A 21,114-nucleotide genomic window follows, 5' to 3' on the forward strand; every position below is an offset into this window, starting at 1 on the left:
ACAACTTTTGGTTAAAATTGACCATAAAGTTATGTTGGAGGACCTAGATATTCCTAGAGAGAATGTATTAATAAAATCTTTGAACAATCAAATCAGCAAAAGTCAAAGCCACAAATGTGGAAGGACAAGTGTAGTTTCTTTTTATAAAATCAACAGATTTGTTGTTCTTAATTGCTGTCGACACTGATTCATGGCAACCCTATGAATGACAGATTTCCAAGTCATCTTGTCAACAGTCCTGCTTAGGACTTGTGCACTTGGGCCTGTGGTTTCCATGATTGAGTCTATCCACCTGTAGTGCAACCTTCTTCTTTTTCTAGTGCCTTCCACATTACTAAACCTTACTGTCTTTTCTGAGTCATGTCTTCTCATATGTCCAAAGTATAACAGTCGCAGTTTACTCATCCTGGTGTCTAGGAAGTGTTCAACCTGGACCATTTAAACAGCCATTTATACCCTCAGAAGTTGTTCACAGCACAATCTTTTGATGTTCTTTCATACTAACTGCCAAGGAAACTGGCATAGGATTGTAGCTTAACAGTATATGCAATTAAGATCTTACCAAATCTTGTCAATTACAATGGAGTTTATCACACGGGAGGAATTTCTCTTAATTTTGAATGAAATGAAAGTGGGGCCAGAACGCATTCACGTGAATTTGCTAATTCAGAGAATTTATGTGAATTTGAATAGCATTCGGACTTCCCATTGTCCGAAAATAGCTTGCCATTTCCTGAAATTGTGTGTGGTAGTCTATCACGCAATAATGTTAAACCCCATGATTGCGTTCAGATTGTTATTGGATTATACTTCCAATTTCCCTTGTCAGATAAACTCCAATGGTATTCAGCAGCTTTGGACAAGGCATTCTCTCTTAGCCTCCATATTATAATAATAATAATATGATTTATTTGTATACCGCTTTTCCTACGATCAAAGCGGTTTACAGCATACATATGCATATACAAAACAAAGCAAGTAAAAAACAACAACAAAACCTCTGCTTCTCTCCCCTCAAGATGGAGGTCGAGGGGAGGGCTCTTCAACTTGGCAGGCAGAGGCCTGTTGTTTCTTGCCTGCTTCTCTCCCCTCAAAATGGAGGTCGTATTACATATTATTACATATTATTACATATTACATATTATCTGTAATATGGAGGTAATTCACGTCTGCCTTACAGGGTTGTTGCTCATAAGAATTTCAAAGATGATATATGTGAAACATTTTTCACAGCTTAGGAATTATTATGCATCTTATCTTTCTGATTTTGAGAATATGGATGGCTTGTCGAGGAGCGGCTTTTAAAAAATTGGTGCATATTTACACAGGAGTACATCTCATTGTATTCAAGTGGGGAGAGCATCTTCCTAGATAACTGTATGCAGGAATGCATCCTGTCAGACAACTAAGGATATAGTTTATTCTTGTTTCATTAAATTTAAATTTTAGTAGTGATACATATCAACTTTGAAATACAATTGTATTACCAAGTGTATACACTTGGGTGTTCATATTAAGTTGCACTGAAAAACATATTGACTTGAATGCCTTATTTAACTTAGTAAGATTTACTTCGGGTAAATATACTTAACACCAGGTTGCCCATATAAATGAGATATGTGTCATGTGTTCTTTTGATTTGAAAATGAGTTCTCTGGCTTTCTTTAGATTATGTCCCAGAGGTTTTATGTTGTGCCCACTGAGTAATATATGAAATTTTCTACTGTAATAAGATTGTCGTAAGATTGTGTTAGTAATACATAAAATGACATGAGAAAGGCATGTGTAAAATGGTTCTGCAGAGGGGATTCTCCTAGATAAGCAGTCTTCTTCCTCATCCTCATTCCAGCACAATATAGCACTGCAGAAGTAACAATAACAAAACTCACTCCATGTGCTTTTGGCACATGAGACGCAAACAGCAGCAAGATGTCAATGACAACCTATACCTACAAAAGGAATCACAAACCTAATGGGTATGCTCCAATATAATCCATTGACTTAAATAGTATTGAGAGTGCTTAACATTATGCTGGCAGGTGGACAATTATTCTTTTTTTGGAAATAGCCTCACTCATCGCAAATTAAACTGCATACAATCTATATTTTCACATGAAGTAAAAACACTGACATGGAAATACAAAAGTAGACATCCTATACAGATGAGAACTGTTTAATCAAAGCCAGTGATTGGAATAATACTACAGTGTACTTTTAAAATCTACAGTTGCAAAACAATGATTTAAGAGACCTTCAAGAAAAAAAATTAGAAACAGAAACTGAAGTGAAGCAAGAGTAAAAATGCAATAATTAAACATTTGATGGTTTTAAGCAGCATATATGTACTTTAAGACCTTAAATGAATGCATATGATTTAAAGGCTCTTTTAAAAACCCAGTCATGTTAAAACAGGCCATTTATTTTCCTTTATGCACTATTGTTTGCTTTGCTTTGGTGTTCCTTTTTTATTTAGTTCTTGTCCAGAAGCATTATGTGCTCATGTTCTTTTCAAATGTTTAGCATTATAGTGAGATCTCATATCTTTCCTAAGATTAAATTTGGCGCCACAAACACCACATGTATACAGATGAACATCCATGTGCTGCTCAAGTTGTTCGTTATTTGGGAAAATCTGAAAGCAGACCTGGCATATTGTCTCTCCAGCAGATAAATGGGATATCATGTGTCGGACATGATCGTGTTTTCGGAAGTTTCCTTGGTCGCAAATAGAGCAGACATACCTGGCCATGCCTTTGTGCATGTCATTGTGAAGGCGCAGTTGGCGTTCTCTTAGGAACTGCTTGCCGCAAGTCTGACAAACAAACTGTTTCTCCTTGGTGTGCACAGTGTAGTGTTCCCGCAAGTGACAACGCTGATAGAAGCCTTTCCCACAGAGATTGCAGAAATGCTTGCGTCGATGATCCCTTTCATTCTCTTCCAAGATGGCATTCTTGAACAGATCTTGCTCTAGGCAACTGGACATGTGTTCAACCACCGAATTTTCTGTTTCAAAACGAAGGCCACAGTTAGGACATCGGAAAGGGCATGCTGAATCTCTGTAGAGCTGTTTTTTTGGAAGACTGTTCATCTGGAAATGGCTATCACCAAACTCATCTAGCATCTCAACATACATCATCTCTTGGTTTTCTGCTTGTTCCTCGGGGCTCTCCTCTGGGTCATTTTTCTCTTCTGCATTTCTTAAGCCATTCGTGGTCAGGTCTTGAGGCTCTCCACAAGTCTCGGCATGATCCTGCAGCTGCCGCCCTTTAACTAATATCTGGCCACATTTTCCACAGGCACATATATTTTCTATGTGTTTGGATAAGTAATGAGAAGACAGGTCTTCCTCCGTGATTGTCAACCCGCACAGTTCACAGGATGCGTGTTCTGTCACTTCCTTGACTGCATTTACTTTGTTGTTAAGGATCCTGGCACTTCTGAAATATTTTTTAGTCCCTCCATCAATAGGCATGTGGGGTTTTAAGAGAGCTTTCCTAACACTTCTGCTTTCATTCACCTCTTCCTCAATGTAATACCTATAAACTGGCTCATCATCATCTAGATCATCATTGTCAGAGGAATCATTGCCATCTGTCACCTTGATAATGTTGAATTCCTTCAAGCCATCCACTGGGCTCTCATCTGGCTCCATCTTGACAATAATCCTTTTCCTCTCAGTGGCTCTACTTCTCTCTTCGTCTAAAGGTTCCAATGCAACACAGCTGCCTTTCCCGCTTGTTACATTTGATGCTGGGGATGAAGACCTGTCTGTAGCTTGGCCTTCATCTGCTTTGCATTTTTCCAGCTGGGAAGATGGCATTTCAGGAGCAGAGTCTCTCTCACTGCTGTCTTTTTTTTCAGCCCCATAATACCTGACGTTCTGATAAGAATGCCTGTTAGTGCATGACATGATATGCTCATCTAACAGTCGCTCACAGCTGAAGCTGAAGCCACAGCCATCACATGTAAAACTTCGCCCAAAGCGCCGTGAATTGGATACTCGGTCTTTGGCACTTGAGAGCTTAGGCACAGAATTCCTTTTACAGCTCTCAAAGGGCTGCTCAGATAAATTGCTGAGCTGCAAGCCTTCCTCATCCACCTCTCTGCTCTGGGAGGTGCTCACAGTTGAACTTGACGGCTCGACACCCCACCTGTTTGCTTCACTCCCATTTCTAGCCAGTGTGTCTTCATACATCCGGACGCCAAAAACCATTTTGCTATTTTGGGTGCTGGAAGCAGAAGAGGAGCACTGCAAACCAGAGGAGTTTGTATCTTGTATGTCTTCTAGACATTCTGGCACATTATAGAGCTGCAGGGAGTTCATGGCCACTTTAAACTGCTCAAAGTTGGCTGGAGCCGTCATGATTTTCCCTAAGTACATAAACTGTAAAATGAGATCAAAGCACTCAGCCGTAATCTTCATGTTGCTAAGATTTAGTTGTGCTGTGCTGTGCTGTTGGCTCATGAAAAACATCCTAAAGTAAGAACTGCAGGCAGCCAAGACTGCTTTGTGAGCTTGGAAGTAGATATCATCGATTGCAATGCAGCAGTCACAGAGGAATCCCCACTCTCTTTGGTTGTTAAGCTGCTGAAGAACATAGTTGCTGTGGCTAGTCCTTGCCATTTTGTGCTTGAATCACAGACCTGTGTAAACAGAACGGGGAGGAAAAGTCAGTTATTGCTTTTGTCTCAAGAACTGGAATAGCCTCAACACATCACCACATAACTCTAATCAATGACCACACTTGCCAGTGACAAATGCAAAGGATGAAAGCCACTGCCATCATTTTAGGACACACATTTCTTGATCCGAGTGAGAGGTGACGGAAATCCTTGGGAATCTGGGATAAGTATAGTAGTACTTACTGCCTTCCCTGCCCTTACCCTAGGATGATGAAGGAATGTCATATTGAGGATGGTGCAAGTTTGTTTCTGCTGCTTCAACGACTAGGAACCAGGGCAATGGATTCAAGCCACAGTGGGCCCTTGGTATGTGCTGGGGTTTGGTTCTAGGATCTCCCATGGATACCAAAATCCATGGATGCTCAAGTCCCATTATATACAATAGGGTAGTAAAATGGTGTCCCTTATATTAAATGGCAAAATCAAGGTTTGCTTTTTGGAATTTATATATTTTTGGAATATTTTCAAGCCGTGGACAGTTGAATCTGTGGATATGGAAAGCTGACTGTATAGGACGGGGCAGTGCTCTGGCTCCCCTCAGAATGGCCTTCAGGAGCCAGTGTGGCTGCTTGCACCAGATCTTGAAGGCACCCCCCCCCCCAGCAGTTACTGTTATTGGAGGGGGCCACACTGTAGCCTCTATTTAGGGTCCAGTGCTGCTGCTGGGCAAATGAGAAAGGAAAGCAATGGCCTTTCTTGCTTGCTCAGTAGCCATGCCAGCCCCTCTGGGTGTACCAGCCCACCAGGTGACATCCATCTCTGGAGTGTCACTCAGTGCAGTCCGCAACCCCCACAGCCACCAAGTGACACCTTTGCCTGATGGTAAGAGCTATTCGAGAATGGAACACACTGCCTAGGAGAGTGGTGGAGTCTCCTTCTTTGGAGTTTTTCAAACAGAGGCTGAATGGCCATCTGTCAGGAGTGCTTTGACTGTGTATTTCTGCATGCCAGGGGGATAGACTGGATGTCCCTTGGGATCCCTTCCAACTCTGTCATTCTATGGTTGGACTGCTCCTTAAGACCAATCTAGTAGGTTGGATAATGGCAAAAAATGGGATTCTGCTACTTCAAAGTCCCTTTGCACCTCTTCCAGCTTTGCTCTGAGACAAACATGTTCAGAATTAAAGGTATTATAAACTTGAACAAAAGTGAAGAAGCAAAAGAGTCCATTTATGTTAATTAAGAAAGTCAGAAGACCAATTTCCTAATATTTGGCCTGGTCAGTCCAAATGTCCCATACTATCCATCTATTGCAGTGCCTTATGTTGTACCATGCATATACTGCTTTGGACTTGATCGACACATGCTCTTGGCTATCTTCAGTCTCCACCTAGTGTGCTTGTGTTTCCGCGTGCTTGTGGATTTAACATTTCCGAATAACACCTATGGTGATGGGGCACTTCCAAAGGGCAGCGAAGTTGCAGTGAAATGCTGAGACCAACAGAGCTCAGCGCAGGAATATTTGCCTACTTGAAATGCACCATATTTGAGGAAATCTGTAGACATCCTGTTTTTCTAGCTAAGCAGGCAGCCTTTTGGTTTTAATTACTCCACATCTGGGAACACCATTACCACTCCCCTGTCATATGACAAACAAACAAGGACCAAGTTTTCAGATGTGAGGGATATAAAAGGAGGGTGACTCTTTTTTTTTAATTTCCCAAAATGGGCAGTCTCCAAACAGCATTATAGCTAGAAAATCCTACTGTAACATACATGCAGTGGGGGCTAATGTAGCTCCATATACCACAGAAAGACTACATTTGCAACTGCTGTAGTGCGTAGAATAACATTTCAATCAGATGCATTCAGCATATACTTTGAAATGTGTTGTGGCTTTGATGCTTGGCTGACAGGCACATAGGTGTAATCCTTGGCCAGAGAACTGGAATGTATGGTCCTTTAGATTATCTTGACCTATAGTTCCCATAATAATTCACTGATTAGTATGCTAGCTAGGGCTGATGGAAGTTGCCATCCAATAATATCTGAAGTGCCAAATAATCCCCAGGAGTGTCTCCAGTGATCGTATCTTAACTTTGTCCTTCAAACACTACTGATGTATTTGGTCCATGTTTGGCACTCTCTGGTTTAGGATTATTAAATTATCTGTGCCAGTTGGACCTTGTAGAAAGGATCTGAAAGTGCAATCTGTGATGCCGCAGAGCAGAAACAGACTGCCAAAACCAGCATCAGCTGAAAACAGCTTGGGCCTACTTTTCTCAGTGTCGTGAAGCAATATAATGCCTTTGTTCTCCAAGGTAGCATTCTCTAGATGTGTTGGGATTAAAATCGCCACCGTTCCAGCTAATAGGCAATGCTGATTGGGGATAGTAGAAGCTGGAAGATGTCAGGTGGGGAAGACTGCTCTTGAGCAGTAATTCCCAAACTTTAATCCTCTAGGTATTTTAGACTTCAGATCCCAGAAGCCCCAGCCAATATGGCTAAGTCATCACTCAAATAGAGACTGTAGTCAATAAATTACAAGAAGACTTGGAATAGGGAGGGGAGGTGCTGAGATTCAGGATACCATGGACTGCCGAAACAAAACACCACCACCACCACCACCACCGACTAAATGGACCAGAGAACAAATCAAGCCTGAAATTTACCTAGAAGCCAGAAGGAGCAATAACTTGAGACAACATGATTCATTACCAAAGATTATAGTGACTGGCAAATGGGAGACAGTAGGAAAAACGAAGACCTCATTACAGGTGGACTGATAAGATCAAGAAAGCCACAGCTCTGAGTTTGTAAAATCTTAACAGGGCTTAAATTCTTAGAGTTAAAAATAATTTTTCCAGCTTGTTTTTAAGTGTTGTTTCACTGTTCTGTCAGATTTCATTGCTTTGTTGTAGCTTGCTGCCATTTCTAATATTACAGTTTCTATTTAATTGTTCTTATATATGTTCTGCTCTGAAAGTTTAATACTGAAGGGTGGCATATAAATTCAACCAACAAATGTGTCCTTCAGCTGTGTCAACCTTTGTGTGTCAAGCCACTGTGTGTCCAGCTCCACCTTTGCAACTCTAAGATAGCCAGAATGATTTTGTCATAAACTTGTTATTGTCATGTGCCTTCAAGTACAGTCGGCCCTTCTTATCCACGGATTTTTTATCCATGAACTCAAGTATCCACAGTTTGAAAATGTTAAAAAAAAGTATAAATTCCAAATATCAAACTTTGATTTCCTATTTTATATAAGGGACAACATTTTCTATGTCATTATATTTAATGGGACTTGAGCATCCATGGATTTTGTTATCCGCAGGGGAACCTGGAACCAAACCCCAGCATATAACAAGGGTCCACTGTATATCTTTTATTTACAGTGACGCTAAAGTGCACCTACCACAAGGTTTTTTTGGGGCAATATTTGGTCAGAGGGGGTTTGCCATGATCTTCCTCTGAGGCTGACAGAGTGCGACTTGCCCAAGGTCACCCAAGGGATTTTCATGACTCAGTAGGGATTTGAACCCTGGTCTCCCAGAGTCCTAGTCAAACAACTACACTACATCAAAACTAAGAGAATGGGTAGACATACTCCTGTGACTTAGGTCTTAACCTCTGCATGAAGAAAATAATTTCTGAGCCTTCTTAGTTCCTCAATTTAATCTTTCCCAAACAAAGATGTGAGGAATTCCTTATTTAGAAGCTGCACCATGTGGCTGAAGCTCCACCCGTACCATGATGCGATGTCTTCACTGTCTCCAAAATAGGCAGGCTCGCTGCCAAAATGGACAGGGCTACTGCAGATCTACTGATGTCTAATAGTGAAAGAGAGCTGGCCTGCTGCAAAAATAGGACAGAGGGGAGTCTTTCAACAGGCCCGGATAACAGATCCACGGAAGTGTAAAATAAAGCAACAAACGAACTCTGATAATAACTAGGCTCTGGCAAGTGGCCTCTTATAAGCCTGCTCTTACGTTATGGGTTGTTGTTGTGGCGGTGTGCCTTCAGGTTGTTTCCAACTTATGGCCACCTTCAGACAAATCTTTTATGGGATTTTCTTGGCAAGATTTGTTCAGAGAGGTTTTTGTCAGTGGTCCCCCCTGACGCTGAGAGTGTGTGACTTGCCTATGGTCACCCAGTGGGTCTCCATAGCTGAGCAGGGATTTGAATCTTGGTCTCCAGAGTCATAGTCCAAAATACAAACCACTACACGGTGAATCTTTTTGACCAGGCTGAGGACATGTTGCTCCATATATGCCAGCTTACCAGAACATACAGAGCCGGAGTGGTGTAGTCTACACCACTCCGGCTCTGTATGTTCTGGTAAGCTGGCATATATGGAACAACATGTCCTCAGCCTGGTCAAAAAGATTCACCTCATTGCTGGTGATAATGTATAGTTATGATGTAATTTGGGGTTTGTTTTTTTAAAGCTAACTTGCTGCTAGCAAATAACAAATGTTTTTTATTTGATTTGATTTAGCGATCCCAATAGCAATAGCAAGTACATTTCAGTACTTATCAGTGAACTAGCACTCCCTAAACAGTTTACAATGTGTAAGCCAATTGCCCCCAACAAGCTGGGTTCTCATTTTACTTACCTACAAAAGGATGGAAGGCCGAGTGGACCTGGGATCGAACTCACAACATTTAAACACTGTGCCACCAGGGCTCCCAGAGGTTGACAATCTACATTTTTGGAAATCCTAAACTGTAATTGTAGATGGGATACTCCCAGTAAGAGTATAAGTACTTGTGCTGGTATACCATTCCCCGCTCCCTGCTTTGATAAGCACTGCCATCGTTTTAAAAAGTTAACTGACCATAATCTGCATTCTGCTTTGCCTTCAGATTGCTGAAACCAGAGCAGCTGGCAAGATGGATTAGGCTGAGCAAAGGTGGAACATAACAAGAGTTAGGTTAGGCTATGCCAGAGTAACTGGTTCAAGGATGCCCAGGAGGTTTCATAGCTGCAGGGGGATTTGAACCTGTGCATCATTCTCAAGCCTCTGTCATCTTGACCGCATTGCATTTCAGCTATGGATTGCTTAAGGGAAAATGTCCTTTCCCTTTTTTGTTCTTCCATAAAATATTTTTTCATCTACTCAACCAAACAATCCCTAGCATTTATATAGCACTGTAGTCTAGATGGGTTATTCCCAAACTTTGCTCCTCCAGGCGTTTTGGACCTCAACTCCCAGAAGCCCCAGGCATTTTGGCCAACAGTGAGGAGTTCTGGGAGCTGAAGTCCAAAACATCTGGAAGGCTATTGGGAATTGCTGATCTAGAATGTTCAAGCATTGTTATTTTTGCAACAACCTTCCATCATTGTGATGCTATCCCTAATCTGATGGTTTTGGGAAGAAGGCTGATGGGTTTAGAGAGACTAAGGATGCAGCTACACTGTATAAATAATACAGTTTGACACCACTTTAACCACCATGCTCCCATCCTACAGGATCCTGGGATTTGTGATTTTCTATGGCACCATCACTCTTTGGCAGAGAAGGCTAAAGAACTTGTAAAACTACAAATCCCAGAATTCCATAGGAAAGAGCTGCAGCCCTTAAAGTGTTATCAAACTGCTTCATTTCTGCAGTGAGTTGGTACCAGAGAGGAGACGGTGTTTAACCTTTTTCTCTTGAGATGGTTTCCTGATCAATCGCAACTTAACAAAGGCTCTACAGTGAGTTGCTGGAAGAATCCTGAGTTAAATCACAGATTCTCTGATAGGTGAGGCTTTGGGGACTAAAACAGACTGAGAAAACTTGTGTTCATTTTCTCCTTTCCTACATGCCATTTCCCAAATCTAAACTGTTCTTTCAAAGCTGCTCATTCAGCCCAAAGGTTGTGTGATGAGGTGATGGAGGAATACATTCTAACATCCTGGAGATCCTCACTGTTTCTTGCACTATGCCTCACTTTCCCTTCAATAGAGGCCAAAGGATGGGGGGGGGGGGGGATGCGATTGATCAGGAAACAGAAAAACATTAAACGCCCTCTCCTCTCTGGTGTCAACCCACCTCAATTCCACTCTTCTTCTCTAAATGCTTTTATGTTTTAACAAACCACACGAGCGCTAATCACAGATTTCCTGCATCTCATCTACCTTGGCCCAGAGCCACCGCACTACGGCAGTTCATCTGCCCTGCAGAAGGATTATTCATGCAATGACCCACCCCAGCCACCCACCCTCCAAGAGAGCAGACTCCCCTCTCTACAGCATGCCACAAGGAGAGAGGAGACAACACATCTCCCTCCAGCTGCAAATCCAGAGGCCATTTAAGAAGATCATTTTGGAAAAGCGGTATATAAATAAAGTTTTATTATTATATTATTACAATCCATGTAAGTAACCTACCCAGTTCCTGCAGCTTTGTTTCATCTGACTTGCTTTCTAAACTTTGCCATCATCATCTCAGGCCCCTTCGGCATCCTTTGCAGTTTGTCAACTTCCTACTGATCACAAGTTGGGTGCAGCAGCAGTCTTCCTTCTCAGGCTTTGAGCTTCTGTTAGAACACAAGAGAAAATTCAAATCAATAGCACGCAGACCAATTTTAATGCTGGAGACGTGCAAAGAACACAGGCTTCCAAAGCTGAGGAAGATTCCCAGCCTCTCCTATTTTCCTTTCCGCAGCGGTTGCCTAAGCAGCAGCAGAGCGGTGGCTTCAGTTCACATGCTGCTCATGACATCACCAGCTATATTGGTTTGCAACAGTTCAGCAGAGCTGCACTGGAAGACAGTGCCACAGTCCAGATGCACATGCGCCCAATGTGGTGAGAATGTATTAAGGAGAAATAAATTCTATGAGAAACTTCTCTGGGAGACGTAAAGTGATCTTACACACATTATCTATCGATAATGCATTCCTTTCCTGCTTAGGGTTCTATCTTCCATTCCCAGCCATTCACCTCTCCACCCACTTATGCAAGAAGCTGTGTTGTTGGAAACCATTTTAAGATGGACCTTCTGCCCTGGTATTCCCACCATTTCTTCAGCGTTACAGCTTTACTTGGCCTAATGTGCCAAGACAGCAGTGGAAAGATTTCCCAGGCTTGAGATACCCTCTGAGGACCAGAAAACCTGGCAGGAGACCAACTGAGATAACATTTGGCAGAAACTGAATGAATAGTTGTTGTTTTTTTGAAAAGGAAAACTGAAGACGCGGAATCGCAGCAGCTGAAAAAGATGGGATACTGGGAATGGACTGGCTTCATATTATTAGGGTTATTTTCCCAAATGTCCAACAGATTACACATTTGGATTCAAATGTGAGACACACTGCAGCAATAAAATAAAATAAAATAAAATGGGTTAGGTTACACAGGATCACCATCACAGGTCATGGCTGAGGTTCTCATTGCAATGAGGAGTGTCACAATGAGGAGGATCTCATTGCCAGGCCCCCAGAGTCCCCTGGCCTCCCTCCTCTTCAGTGCTGCTGACCTAATTGAAGAATATGCAGGCAGCCACAAGAGGGAAGAGATGAAATGATCTATTCCACTTTCTTGGTGATCTCCCCTCTGGGGAATGTGCATGTGAATCCCAGCAGAGAAGGCAAATGATCATAGAATCAAAGAGTTGGAAGAAACCACAAGGGCCATCCAGTCTAACCCCATGCTATGCATCAAGACACAATCAAAGATTCAGATGGCCATCCAGCCTCTGTTTAAAGACCTCCAAAGAAGGAGACTCTACCACTCTCCAAGGAAGTGTGTTCAGCTGTTGAACAGTTATCTTGCATAGAGCAGGGGGCTAGATTTGATTTTCTCTGGAATTCTTTCAGGCTAGAAATTTCAATGATTCTTAATGAAGAGGACCTAAGCCCACACAAGCTCATGCTGCCAACGTCTTTCTTTCATTTAGTCTCAAAGGTGCTACAAGATCTCTCTACATATCGTTTATCATGGAATATCAGCAGTTCTCCTTTTGTGTTTTAAGAAAGGGGGGCTTTTATACCCCCTCCTATGGTGCCTTTGGACCGAGTCCTCCTATTTCTGTGGGGAAGGTACAGCCATATTCTACCTACTTTATAGTATTTGATGTGGCCAAATATGCACACATTCTAACAGAAACTTTGGAAAGGATCACAAGGGCTATCTAATCCAACCTCATGCCCTGTACAAACAGCATCATAGGGCACACTGCATGGTGTCCATTTGTCCTAGTCCAAAACAACCATATACAGTGGCCCTTGGTATCCACTGGGGTTTGGATCCAAACCCCCTGTGGCTACCAAAATCCATGGATGCTCCAGTCCCATTACATACAAAGGCATACTAAAATGGTGCCATTTATAGAAAATGGCAAAATCAAGGTTTGCTTTTTAGAAATTATATATTTTAAAAAATATTTTCAAGCCTTGGATGCTTGGATCTGTGCATCTTGCATTTCAACACAAGTTGCATCCAATACAACTAAGAGCAGTACTGTTGCTTTTCTGAAGATGAAAAAGGCACTGTTTTGACTATTAGGGGCATTAAACAAATTTATAGAGCCCTTGGCAAATCAGTGACTAATGGATATCAGCCAAGTTGACAAAATAAATGTCAATGCTAAAGGCTAATAGGCCACTAAATTGTAGTTGTAGAGGTGAGGAACAACAACCATGTTCAAGAGAATTACAAAAGCATCATACTAATTTGTAATGTTCTGGTTTTTCCTAGTAGAGTTGTATAGACCAGCCTAGTTGCTTTGGTTGTGTGAATTAGTTCTCCCAAAAGTGAGGTGTCAAACGCTAGGATGATTTTTTTTTCCACAAAAGGAACACAAGTCTTCTTGTTAGCATCATGTGTAAGCATAGTTACCACTTCACTATTAGGTGAAATGAAGTGGCTACCTATTTTGGGTGTCATGAAAGGGTAGCAAACTGTAAACTAAGCTTGATTTGTTATTACTGATTATTATTGTATTTTATAGCTGTGAGTATTAGTGAGATGCTTGCATGATTTTTTTACTCACATGTAAGAATAACCCAGCTGGCTTCAGGTACTATGCCTCTTGACTTGGTTGAATCAGAGTGCCCTTTACTGCTTTGTTTCAAGCAGCAAAATATCTTGCACCAGCACTGATAATTACAGACAAGAGTTTTACCACACATCTGTATATGGAGCAAAGCAATATTCTCCTTATTGTTAATCCACCTCTGTGGTAGGTATAGGAAAAGTAGGGGGGGGGGAAAGAAGGTAACTTATATTTTACATATACCATGGACTGCTAAAAAGACAAATAAATGGGTCCTAGATCAAATTAAGCCTAAACTCTACTTAGAAGCCATGATGACTAAACTGAGACTATTGTACTTTGGACATACCAGGAGAAAGCACGACTTACTAGAAAAAAGCAGTAATGCTCGGTAAGGTAGAAGGCAATAGGAAAAGAGGTAGACTGCATTGTAGATGGGTAGACTCAAACAAGGAAGCCACAGCCCTGAGTCTACAAGACCTGAGTAGGGTTGTGGATGATAGGGTGACATGGAGGTCTCTCATTTTATAGGGTTGCCATAAGGCAAAGTCAACTTGATGGCAGTTAACAACAACATATATTCCATCAAGGTAAGTTTCCTGGTTGCTTTGCTCAGTGAGCATGTTTGACTGAGAAACTTTGAAAGGGGAGCAGGAACTACCACCCAACTTGTTTGGGCCAATTGGTGCAAGGTGGCTTCCTTTCTGGAATGATTAAGGTAGTGGTTCTCAATCGTTGGTCTTCCAAACATTTTGGAATTCATCTCCCAGAATACCTCACCACTGGCCAAGCTCTCTGGCAATTCTTGAAGTCCAAAACACCTGAGGGACCAAAGTTTGAAAGCCTAAGGTATCTCTCTCTCTCTCAAGAGGAGGTGATGGAGGAGAAGCAGAAGACACTCTGGTTACATTCTTCAGGTCACTACTGTGGAAGTGAAACCTAATCTTGCCTGGCTGGACAATACAGGTTGAGCATCTCAAATCCAGATATATAAAGATATATCACTGACTACTGAAGTTAGGATGGTCCACAACATACAATTCCCCATTCCTATATATGGTTGTGAAAGCTAGACAATTAAAAAATCGGATAGGAAGAAAATCAACTAATTTGAGATGTGGTGCTGGAGGGGAGTTCTGTGAATACCATGGGTTGCTAAAAATGCCAACAAATCAGAGCAAATCAGGCCTGAACTCTTCTTAGGCTGCATCTGTAGTGCAGAAATAATCCAGTCTGACACCACTTTAACTCCCACAGCTCAATGCTATGGAATTCTAGAAATTGTAGTTTTGTAAGACATTTAGCCTTCTCTGTCAAAAAGCTCTGGGTCCACATCAAACTACAATTCTCAGAATTCCACAGCATTGAGCCATGGCAATTAAAGTGGTGTCAAAATGGATTATTTCTGCAGTATGGATGCAGCCTTAGAAACCAAGATGACTAAAGTGAGGTTATTGTACTTTGGCCATATCATCAGAAGAAAGGATTACTAGAAAAGATGATAATAAAGGGGACAGCAACATGAAAAGAGGGAGACGACATACCAGATGGATAGATTCAATGAGAAGCCACAGCCATGAATCTGCAAGAACTGAGCAAGTTTCATTCATTTGTTGTGTGCCTTCAAGTCATTTCCGATTTATGGTGACCCTAAGGGATTTTCTTGGCAAGATTTGTTCAGAGAAGGTTTGTCATTGCCCTCCCCTGAGGATGATAGCATGCGACTTGCCCAAGGTCACCAGTGGGTTTCATGGCTGAACTAGGAACTGAACCCTAATCTCCAGAGTCATAGTCCAATGCTCAAACCACTACGCCAACTAGACATTTATATACAACCAACCACAGACAGTGATGGGTGAGCACTTCATCTAATTAATAAAAAATAGCTACTCCAGAAAAATGATAAACAGGTCAAATTCAGATGGGGTAGATAGGCCACAACTTGCATGGGTAATATCTTTGTTGTTAGCTGCCTTCAAGTTGACTTCGACTCATGGCAACACTGTGGATGAGAGACCTCAAAGATGTTCCTCCAGGCTCCTAGCTGTAGCCTCCTTGACTAAGTCTATCCATCTGGTATGCAGTCTTCCTCTCTTTCTCCTACCTTCTATCTTTCCTAGCATTATTGTTTTTTCCAATGAGTCTTGCCTTCTCATGATTGGCCAAAGTACAACAGCCTCAGTTCAGTTATCTTGGCTTCCAGGGCTTGATCTATTCCAGCACGACTTTGCTGGTCTTTTTGGCCATCCACGGTATCTTCGGCACTTTCCTCCAACAGCACTTCACAAAGTTGGGGTGATTTTCTTTCTGTCTGCTTTTTTCTCCTGTCCAGCTCTCACATCCATACATGGTGATGGGGGAAACAATGGTTTGGTCCTCTCCTTTCCCATCTGTTGAGTCAACTGAGTTCAAGACACTTTGGCCATTTGAACTGTTTGCAGCAAATAAAGGAAGGTGAGGAAAGGGACTGGAATAATAAAGGGGGAAAGTGGGAAGAGGGACTGCAACATTTTAAAAGCAGCTGAAAAAATAGGACAACAGAGAATTAATGGAGACAGTTTGAAGCTGTGGACTAGTGGCTAGGCAGGCTAGAGAATCCTGGCAGTTTAGTACAAAAAGTAAGGTTTCCTTACATATAATAAAGGGTCTAAATAACCTAAAGGCACCAGATCCTGTCTGATCTTGAAAACTAAGTAGTTCTGGTTAGTACTTGGACAGGAGGCTTCCAACGAGTATCAGGTACTATAGACTATGGAGCTTGTCGCTTGGGCAAATAAACTGGCTTACCTCTCCCGGCTTCAATTCTGGATGCCCCCGGATGTTATCATAGCTAAATCACCACTGATCTAGGTGGAATGCCGCTGTCTGAATGCATCCTGGTCAAAGCCTCGCTCAGCTAGCATTTTTTTGAAGTCGGGGAGCTTCTGACTTAAAAAATTGGCCGGCTGAGCAAGGGTTCGACCTGGGATGATTCAGGCAGCAGCATTCCACCTAGATAGGTGGAAATTTAGTATGATAACATCTGGGGGCATCCTGGATCCAGAACTGAAGCTGGAAGAGGTAAAAACCAGCTTATTTGCCCAAGCAATAAGCTCCCATGTTTCAGTAGAAAGAACAGGCAAAACCATCTCTGCATAGGCCTTGCCTATGAAAATCCTACGAAATTCATGTTGACAGGGGACTTGAAAGCACATACAAACCCAATAAGCCCTTACTCCTCCCCCCTTTTAGACTCAGTATCCTGGCGTTTACTCCAGGATGTGAACCAACCTGGTTTCCTTGACACACTTCTGCCCCCAAGTCCTCTCCAAATGGTAAAATACTCCAAATTGCAGGGAAATTTGGGCTAGCAAGGACAATTCACAGGACGATTTGGGCTCAATATCCCAAATCATTAGTGTGGCATAATGGTTTGAGTGTTGGACTACAACTCTGGAGACCAGGGTTCAATTCCCTGCTCCACCATGAAACTCACTGGGTGACCCTGGGCAAGTCACATGCTCTCAGACTCAGGGGAAGGCAATGGCAAACCCCCTTCTGATGAAACTTGCCAAGAAAACTCCATGACCCAGCCTTAGAGTCACCATAAGTCGGAAACAACTTTAAGGTTTACAACAACCAACAAGACCAGGATTCGAATACTAGCTGAGCTGTGTAAACCCACTGGCTGCCCTTGGCCCAAGTCACACTCTCTCAGCCTCAGAGGATGGCCACAGCAAACCCACTCAGAAGAAACTTGCCCAGAAAAAAACTATAAGTTGGAAACAACTTGAAAGCACACAACAACAAAACCCCAAATCACAGGGCAAGTGGGGCTAGGAAAGATGAAGCTCCCATAGGAGCAGGGCCAAGTCTCCAGCTTCTTGCCTAAAATTGCTGTGGCTTTAAAGCCTGGGGTGTTTTGAAGAGAGAAAAAAACCCCAGTGACTTGTCTGGATAGGGAAAATGATAGACAGACAGAGGGCCAAAATCCACTGCAAAAAAGATCCAGTCTGAGACCGTTTTAACCACCTTGCCTCAGTGCTAAGGAATCCTGGGAATTGTAGTTTATCATGGCACCAGAGCTCTCCAACAAGAGAAAAGGCTCAATGTCTCACAAAACTATAGTTCCTTGACTTCCCTAGCCTTGAGCCAGGGCAGTTCTTCTCTGGCTATTTTTAAATCTGAATTGAAGACATACTTGTTTGTTGAAGCCTTTGGAATTTTACATCCATCATTTGTTTATAATTATTGTATAGTTCATATATATATCTTAGATTGTGTGTGTGTGTGTGTATATCTATCCTTAGATTGTACGCCTTTGGCAGGATATAATATTTGGAAGTTTTCCTGTTTCTGTAAAGGGCCATGTAAATTTATAGCCCAAATAAAAGATAACAGCAGCAGCAACAACAACATGTAGAGAGATCTTGTAGCCCCTTTGAGACTAACTGAAAAGAAAGAAATTGGCAGCATGAACTTTCCTAGTCTTCAGTCTATTTCCTCAGATGCATTTGGTGGAGTGTAAACCAGGCATAGACACACATATATATGTCATTGGCATGTGAGGATGTCAGTTGAAATCCTTTGTGTACGGAGATGAAGTGGCAGGTCCAGTTTGAACAGGGAACAAAAGCATTGAGAACTAGCCTTTATAATTAGTATGTAGAGAGATCTTGTAGCACATTTGAGACTAACTGGAAAGAAAGAAATTGGCAGCATGAGCTTTCCTGGACTTCAGTCTACTTCCTCAGATGCATTTGGTTGATCTGAGAAAGTTGACTGAGGTTTAGGAAAGCTCATGCTGCCAATTTCTAACTTTTCAGTTAGTCTTAAATGTGGTATAAGATCTCTCTATGTACAGTACTGATTCCACAGACTAACACAGCAAAATCTTTGAATTCTAGCCTTTATAATAACATAGAATCGTAGAGTTGAGACTCCAAGGGCCATCCAGTCCAACCCCATTCTGCCATGCAGGAACTCACAATCAAAGCACTCCCAAGAGATGGCCATCCAGCCTCTGTGTAGAAACCTCTAAAGGAGTCTCCACCTCTCTCTGAGGAAGTGTGTTCTACTGTCAAACAGCTCTTACGGTCAGGAAGTTCCTCCTAATGATTTCCTGTAGCTTGCATCCATTGTTCCAGCTCCTATTCTCTGGAGCAGCAGAAAACAAGCTTGCTCCCTACTCAGTGTGACACACCCCTTTAAATACTTCAACAGGGCTGTCATATCACCTCTTAACCATCTCTTTTCCAGGCTAAACACCCCCAGCTCCCTAAGTCTTTCCTCATAAGGCCTGGTTTCCAGGCCCTTCCCCAGTTCAAGGGTTCTCATACTAGATGACTTATGCAGCCCGTTTTGGACCAGAGCAAAGAGACACACAAGCCCTGGATCCACTGGAGAACTCCCCTCCTCGGACACAGGAGGAGGAGGAGGACTCTGGGCCTGACCCCCTCAAACCAAAGCCAACAACAATGCTGCTAGCCAACTCTGCTCCAAGAGGGGCCATTCCAGCCACCGGGGGCGCCCTCCCAGCTTGGCTCCCTTTTCCTTAAGCTGATGGCGGCCCAGGGCGCATATGGCACATGGCTGAAGAGGAGGAGGAGGAAGAAGAAGAAAAGGCCCTGGCTCAACGCTGGGAGGGGGTGCAGCTTTGAAACCCCGCCACTAGGAAGGGGGCCCCTGGGGTGGGGGGGTGGACTCTTTTTCTGTCTCCTGTGGGGCTCTGGCGGGGAGGCGATCGGTGCGCAACGGGGCCCTCCGCCTTTGGCCAGTCGACAAACACGGAGGGCCCCGTTGCGCACCGATCGCCTCCCCCCCCCGAGCCCCACAGGAGAAAGCCCAACCCCTGCCCCCATCCCCCCCACCCAGGACCCTCCACCCCCCCCCCCCGAAATCCAGCTTTGCACCCTCCCTTTGAAAGCCTCCCACTCCTCCCAATCGGGTCCCCCCACCTCTCCAAAAGCGGGCCTTGTGCGCCCTTACTTTGCAGCAGAGGAGGTAGATCTGGCCCTCCTTCTTAGTAGGGCCTCTTCTCCGCCTCGAAAGGTAGCAAGCAACCAAAGACTTTCTGCCCTACTTGCTTCTCCTCCTCCTCCTCCTTCCTCTCCTCCCCTACAGCCGCAAAAGCAGCTTCGGCTCCGGCGCGACCGCAGGGAGCCAGAGCTCTCCTCCTCCTCCTCCTCCTGGGCTGCTGCTGCTGCTTCTGGCCCGGCTCCCTCCTGCGGCCAGTGGCCAGGCGGAGCTCCCCTCCTCCTCCTGCCCATCTTGGCTCTGGTTCTCTTTCACGGGGGGCGGGGAGGGATGCCTGGGCACAAGCAGCAAGAGTGGCCCCCCTCAAGCTGGCATCCTGCCTTCCTCCACCCCTCTGGTGCCAGGACTCCAAGCTAGAGCCCGGTTGCTCTGCGGGATCAGGAGGAGGGAGAGAGACCTTGCAGCCCCTTTGAGACTCACGGAAAGAAAGCAATTGGCAGCATCAGCTTTCCTAGGCTTCAGTCTGCTTCCTCAGATGTAATGCATCTGAAGAAGTTAGTAGACTGAAGCTTAGGAAAGCTCATGCTGCCAACTTCTTTCTTTCAGTTAGTCTCAAAGGTGCTACAAGATCTCTCTAGGTATTGATTCTACAGATTAACACGGCTGTGTCTTGCAATTCTACCACTATGGGAGAAAGAAGTGGGCAGCCTGAGCTTTCCTGGACTTCAGTCTACTTCCTCAGGTGCATTTAATGAGAAAAAAGATGTCTGTCTATATCTGGGCAAGTTTCTTGAAGAGGCTGAAGGATTTCCATTCCATTCAGCTAAACTGGGTGCTTCTCTCAGTGGGAGAATTCAAAGCTATAGCCCTGTTGGTCTGTGGAACCAGTATCTAGAGAGATCTTCTTCTAGCTGCACCTCGGAGACTCACTGAAACAACGAAGTTGGCAACATGAGCTTTCGTATACTTCAGTCTACTTCCTCGGATGCTTTCAGTAAAGTGGAAGCCAGGAACAGACATATCTATACACCTATTCATGTATATGCCCTTGGTGTGTGACAACGTGAATTCACATTCAAAGTGAAGCCAAAGGCTTTCATGGCCGGCATCCCTAGTTTTTTCTGGGGTTTTTGGGCAATCTGGCCATGTTCTAGAAGAGTTTATGCCTGTCGTGTCGCCAGCATCTGTGGCTATGGGCATCTTCAGAGATGCAGGCGAAATGTCAGGAGGAAACTCTTCTAGAAGATGGCCAGATCGCCCTAAACCCCCACAAAAAACTACAAATTCAAATCCCTTTGGGTATTTCAAAGGCCCCTCTTTGAGGCCTTCCTCCAGATTCTGGAGCCTAGAGACTGGGAGGCATGGCTGACCCCAGAGAGGTGAAGAAGGCCTGGGAGGGAAAACAGAAAACAAATGCGGGGAGGGAAGCAATGATAGAATCTTTTTTATTTAGATGAGTCAGGAATTGAAAACAACAACAACAACAACAACAGTTTTTTCCAGGCCTCCACTTCTCCAGTGCTTCCTTTCTTTAATATTTTTTTTAATTCTTATT

The 21,114-nt window shown here is 43.4% G+C and overlaps 1 protein-coding gene across 3 annotated transcripts; it reads right to left on the reverse strand.

Moving 5' to 3' along the window:
• Positions 1 to 1,141: 1,141 nt before the first annotated feature.
• On the reverse strand, positions 1,142 to 19,788 carry ZBTB1 (zinc finger and BTB domain containing 1). Of its 3 annotated transcripts, none has more exons than XM_089522720.1 (3): positions 19,572 to 19,788; positions 11,000 to 11,148; positions 1,142 to 4,644 (listed from the first exon to the last, which is right to left on the reverse strand). In XM_089522720.1, the coding sequence occupies exon 3, from the start codon at positions 4,622 to 4,624 to the stop codon at positions 2,498 to 2,500; it is 2,127 nt and encodes a 708-aa protein (XP_089378846.1). In that variant the 5' UTR covers positions 4,625 to 4,644; positions 11,000 to 11,148; positions 19,572 to 19,788; the 3' UTR covers positions 1,142 to 2,497. The 3 variants fall into 3 exon arrangements, with proteins under 3 accessions (XP_089378846.1, XP_089378848.1, XP_089378847.1); XM_089522722.1 differs by lacking the exon at positions 19,572 to 19,788 and adding an exon at positions 18,572 to 18,637; XM_089522721.1 differs by lacking the exon at positions 19,572 to 19,788 and having other exon boundaries at positions 11,000 to 11,260.
• Positions 19,789 to 21,114: the final 1,326 nt, after the last annotated feature.

Source organism: Sceloporus occidentalis, unplaced genomic scaffold (assembly GCF_023333645.1).
Source record: "Sceloporus occidentalis isolate IW3139 unplaced genomic scaffold, rSceOcc1.0.p SCAF_4, whole genome shotgun sequence".
In the NCBI taxonomy this organism is placed as follows: Eukaryota; Metazoa; Chordata; class Lepidosauria; order Squamata; family Phrynosomatidae; genus Sceloporus; species Sceloporus occidentalis.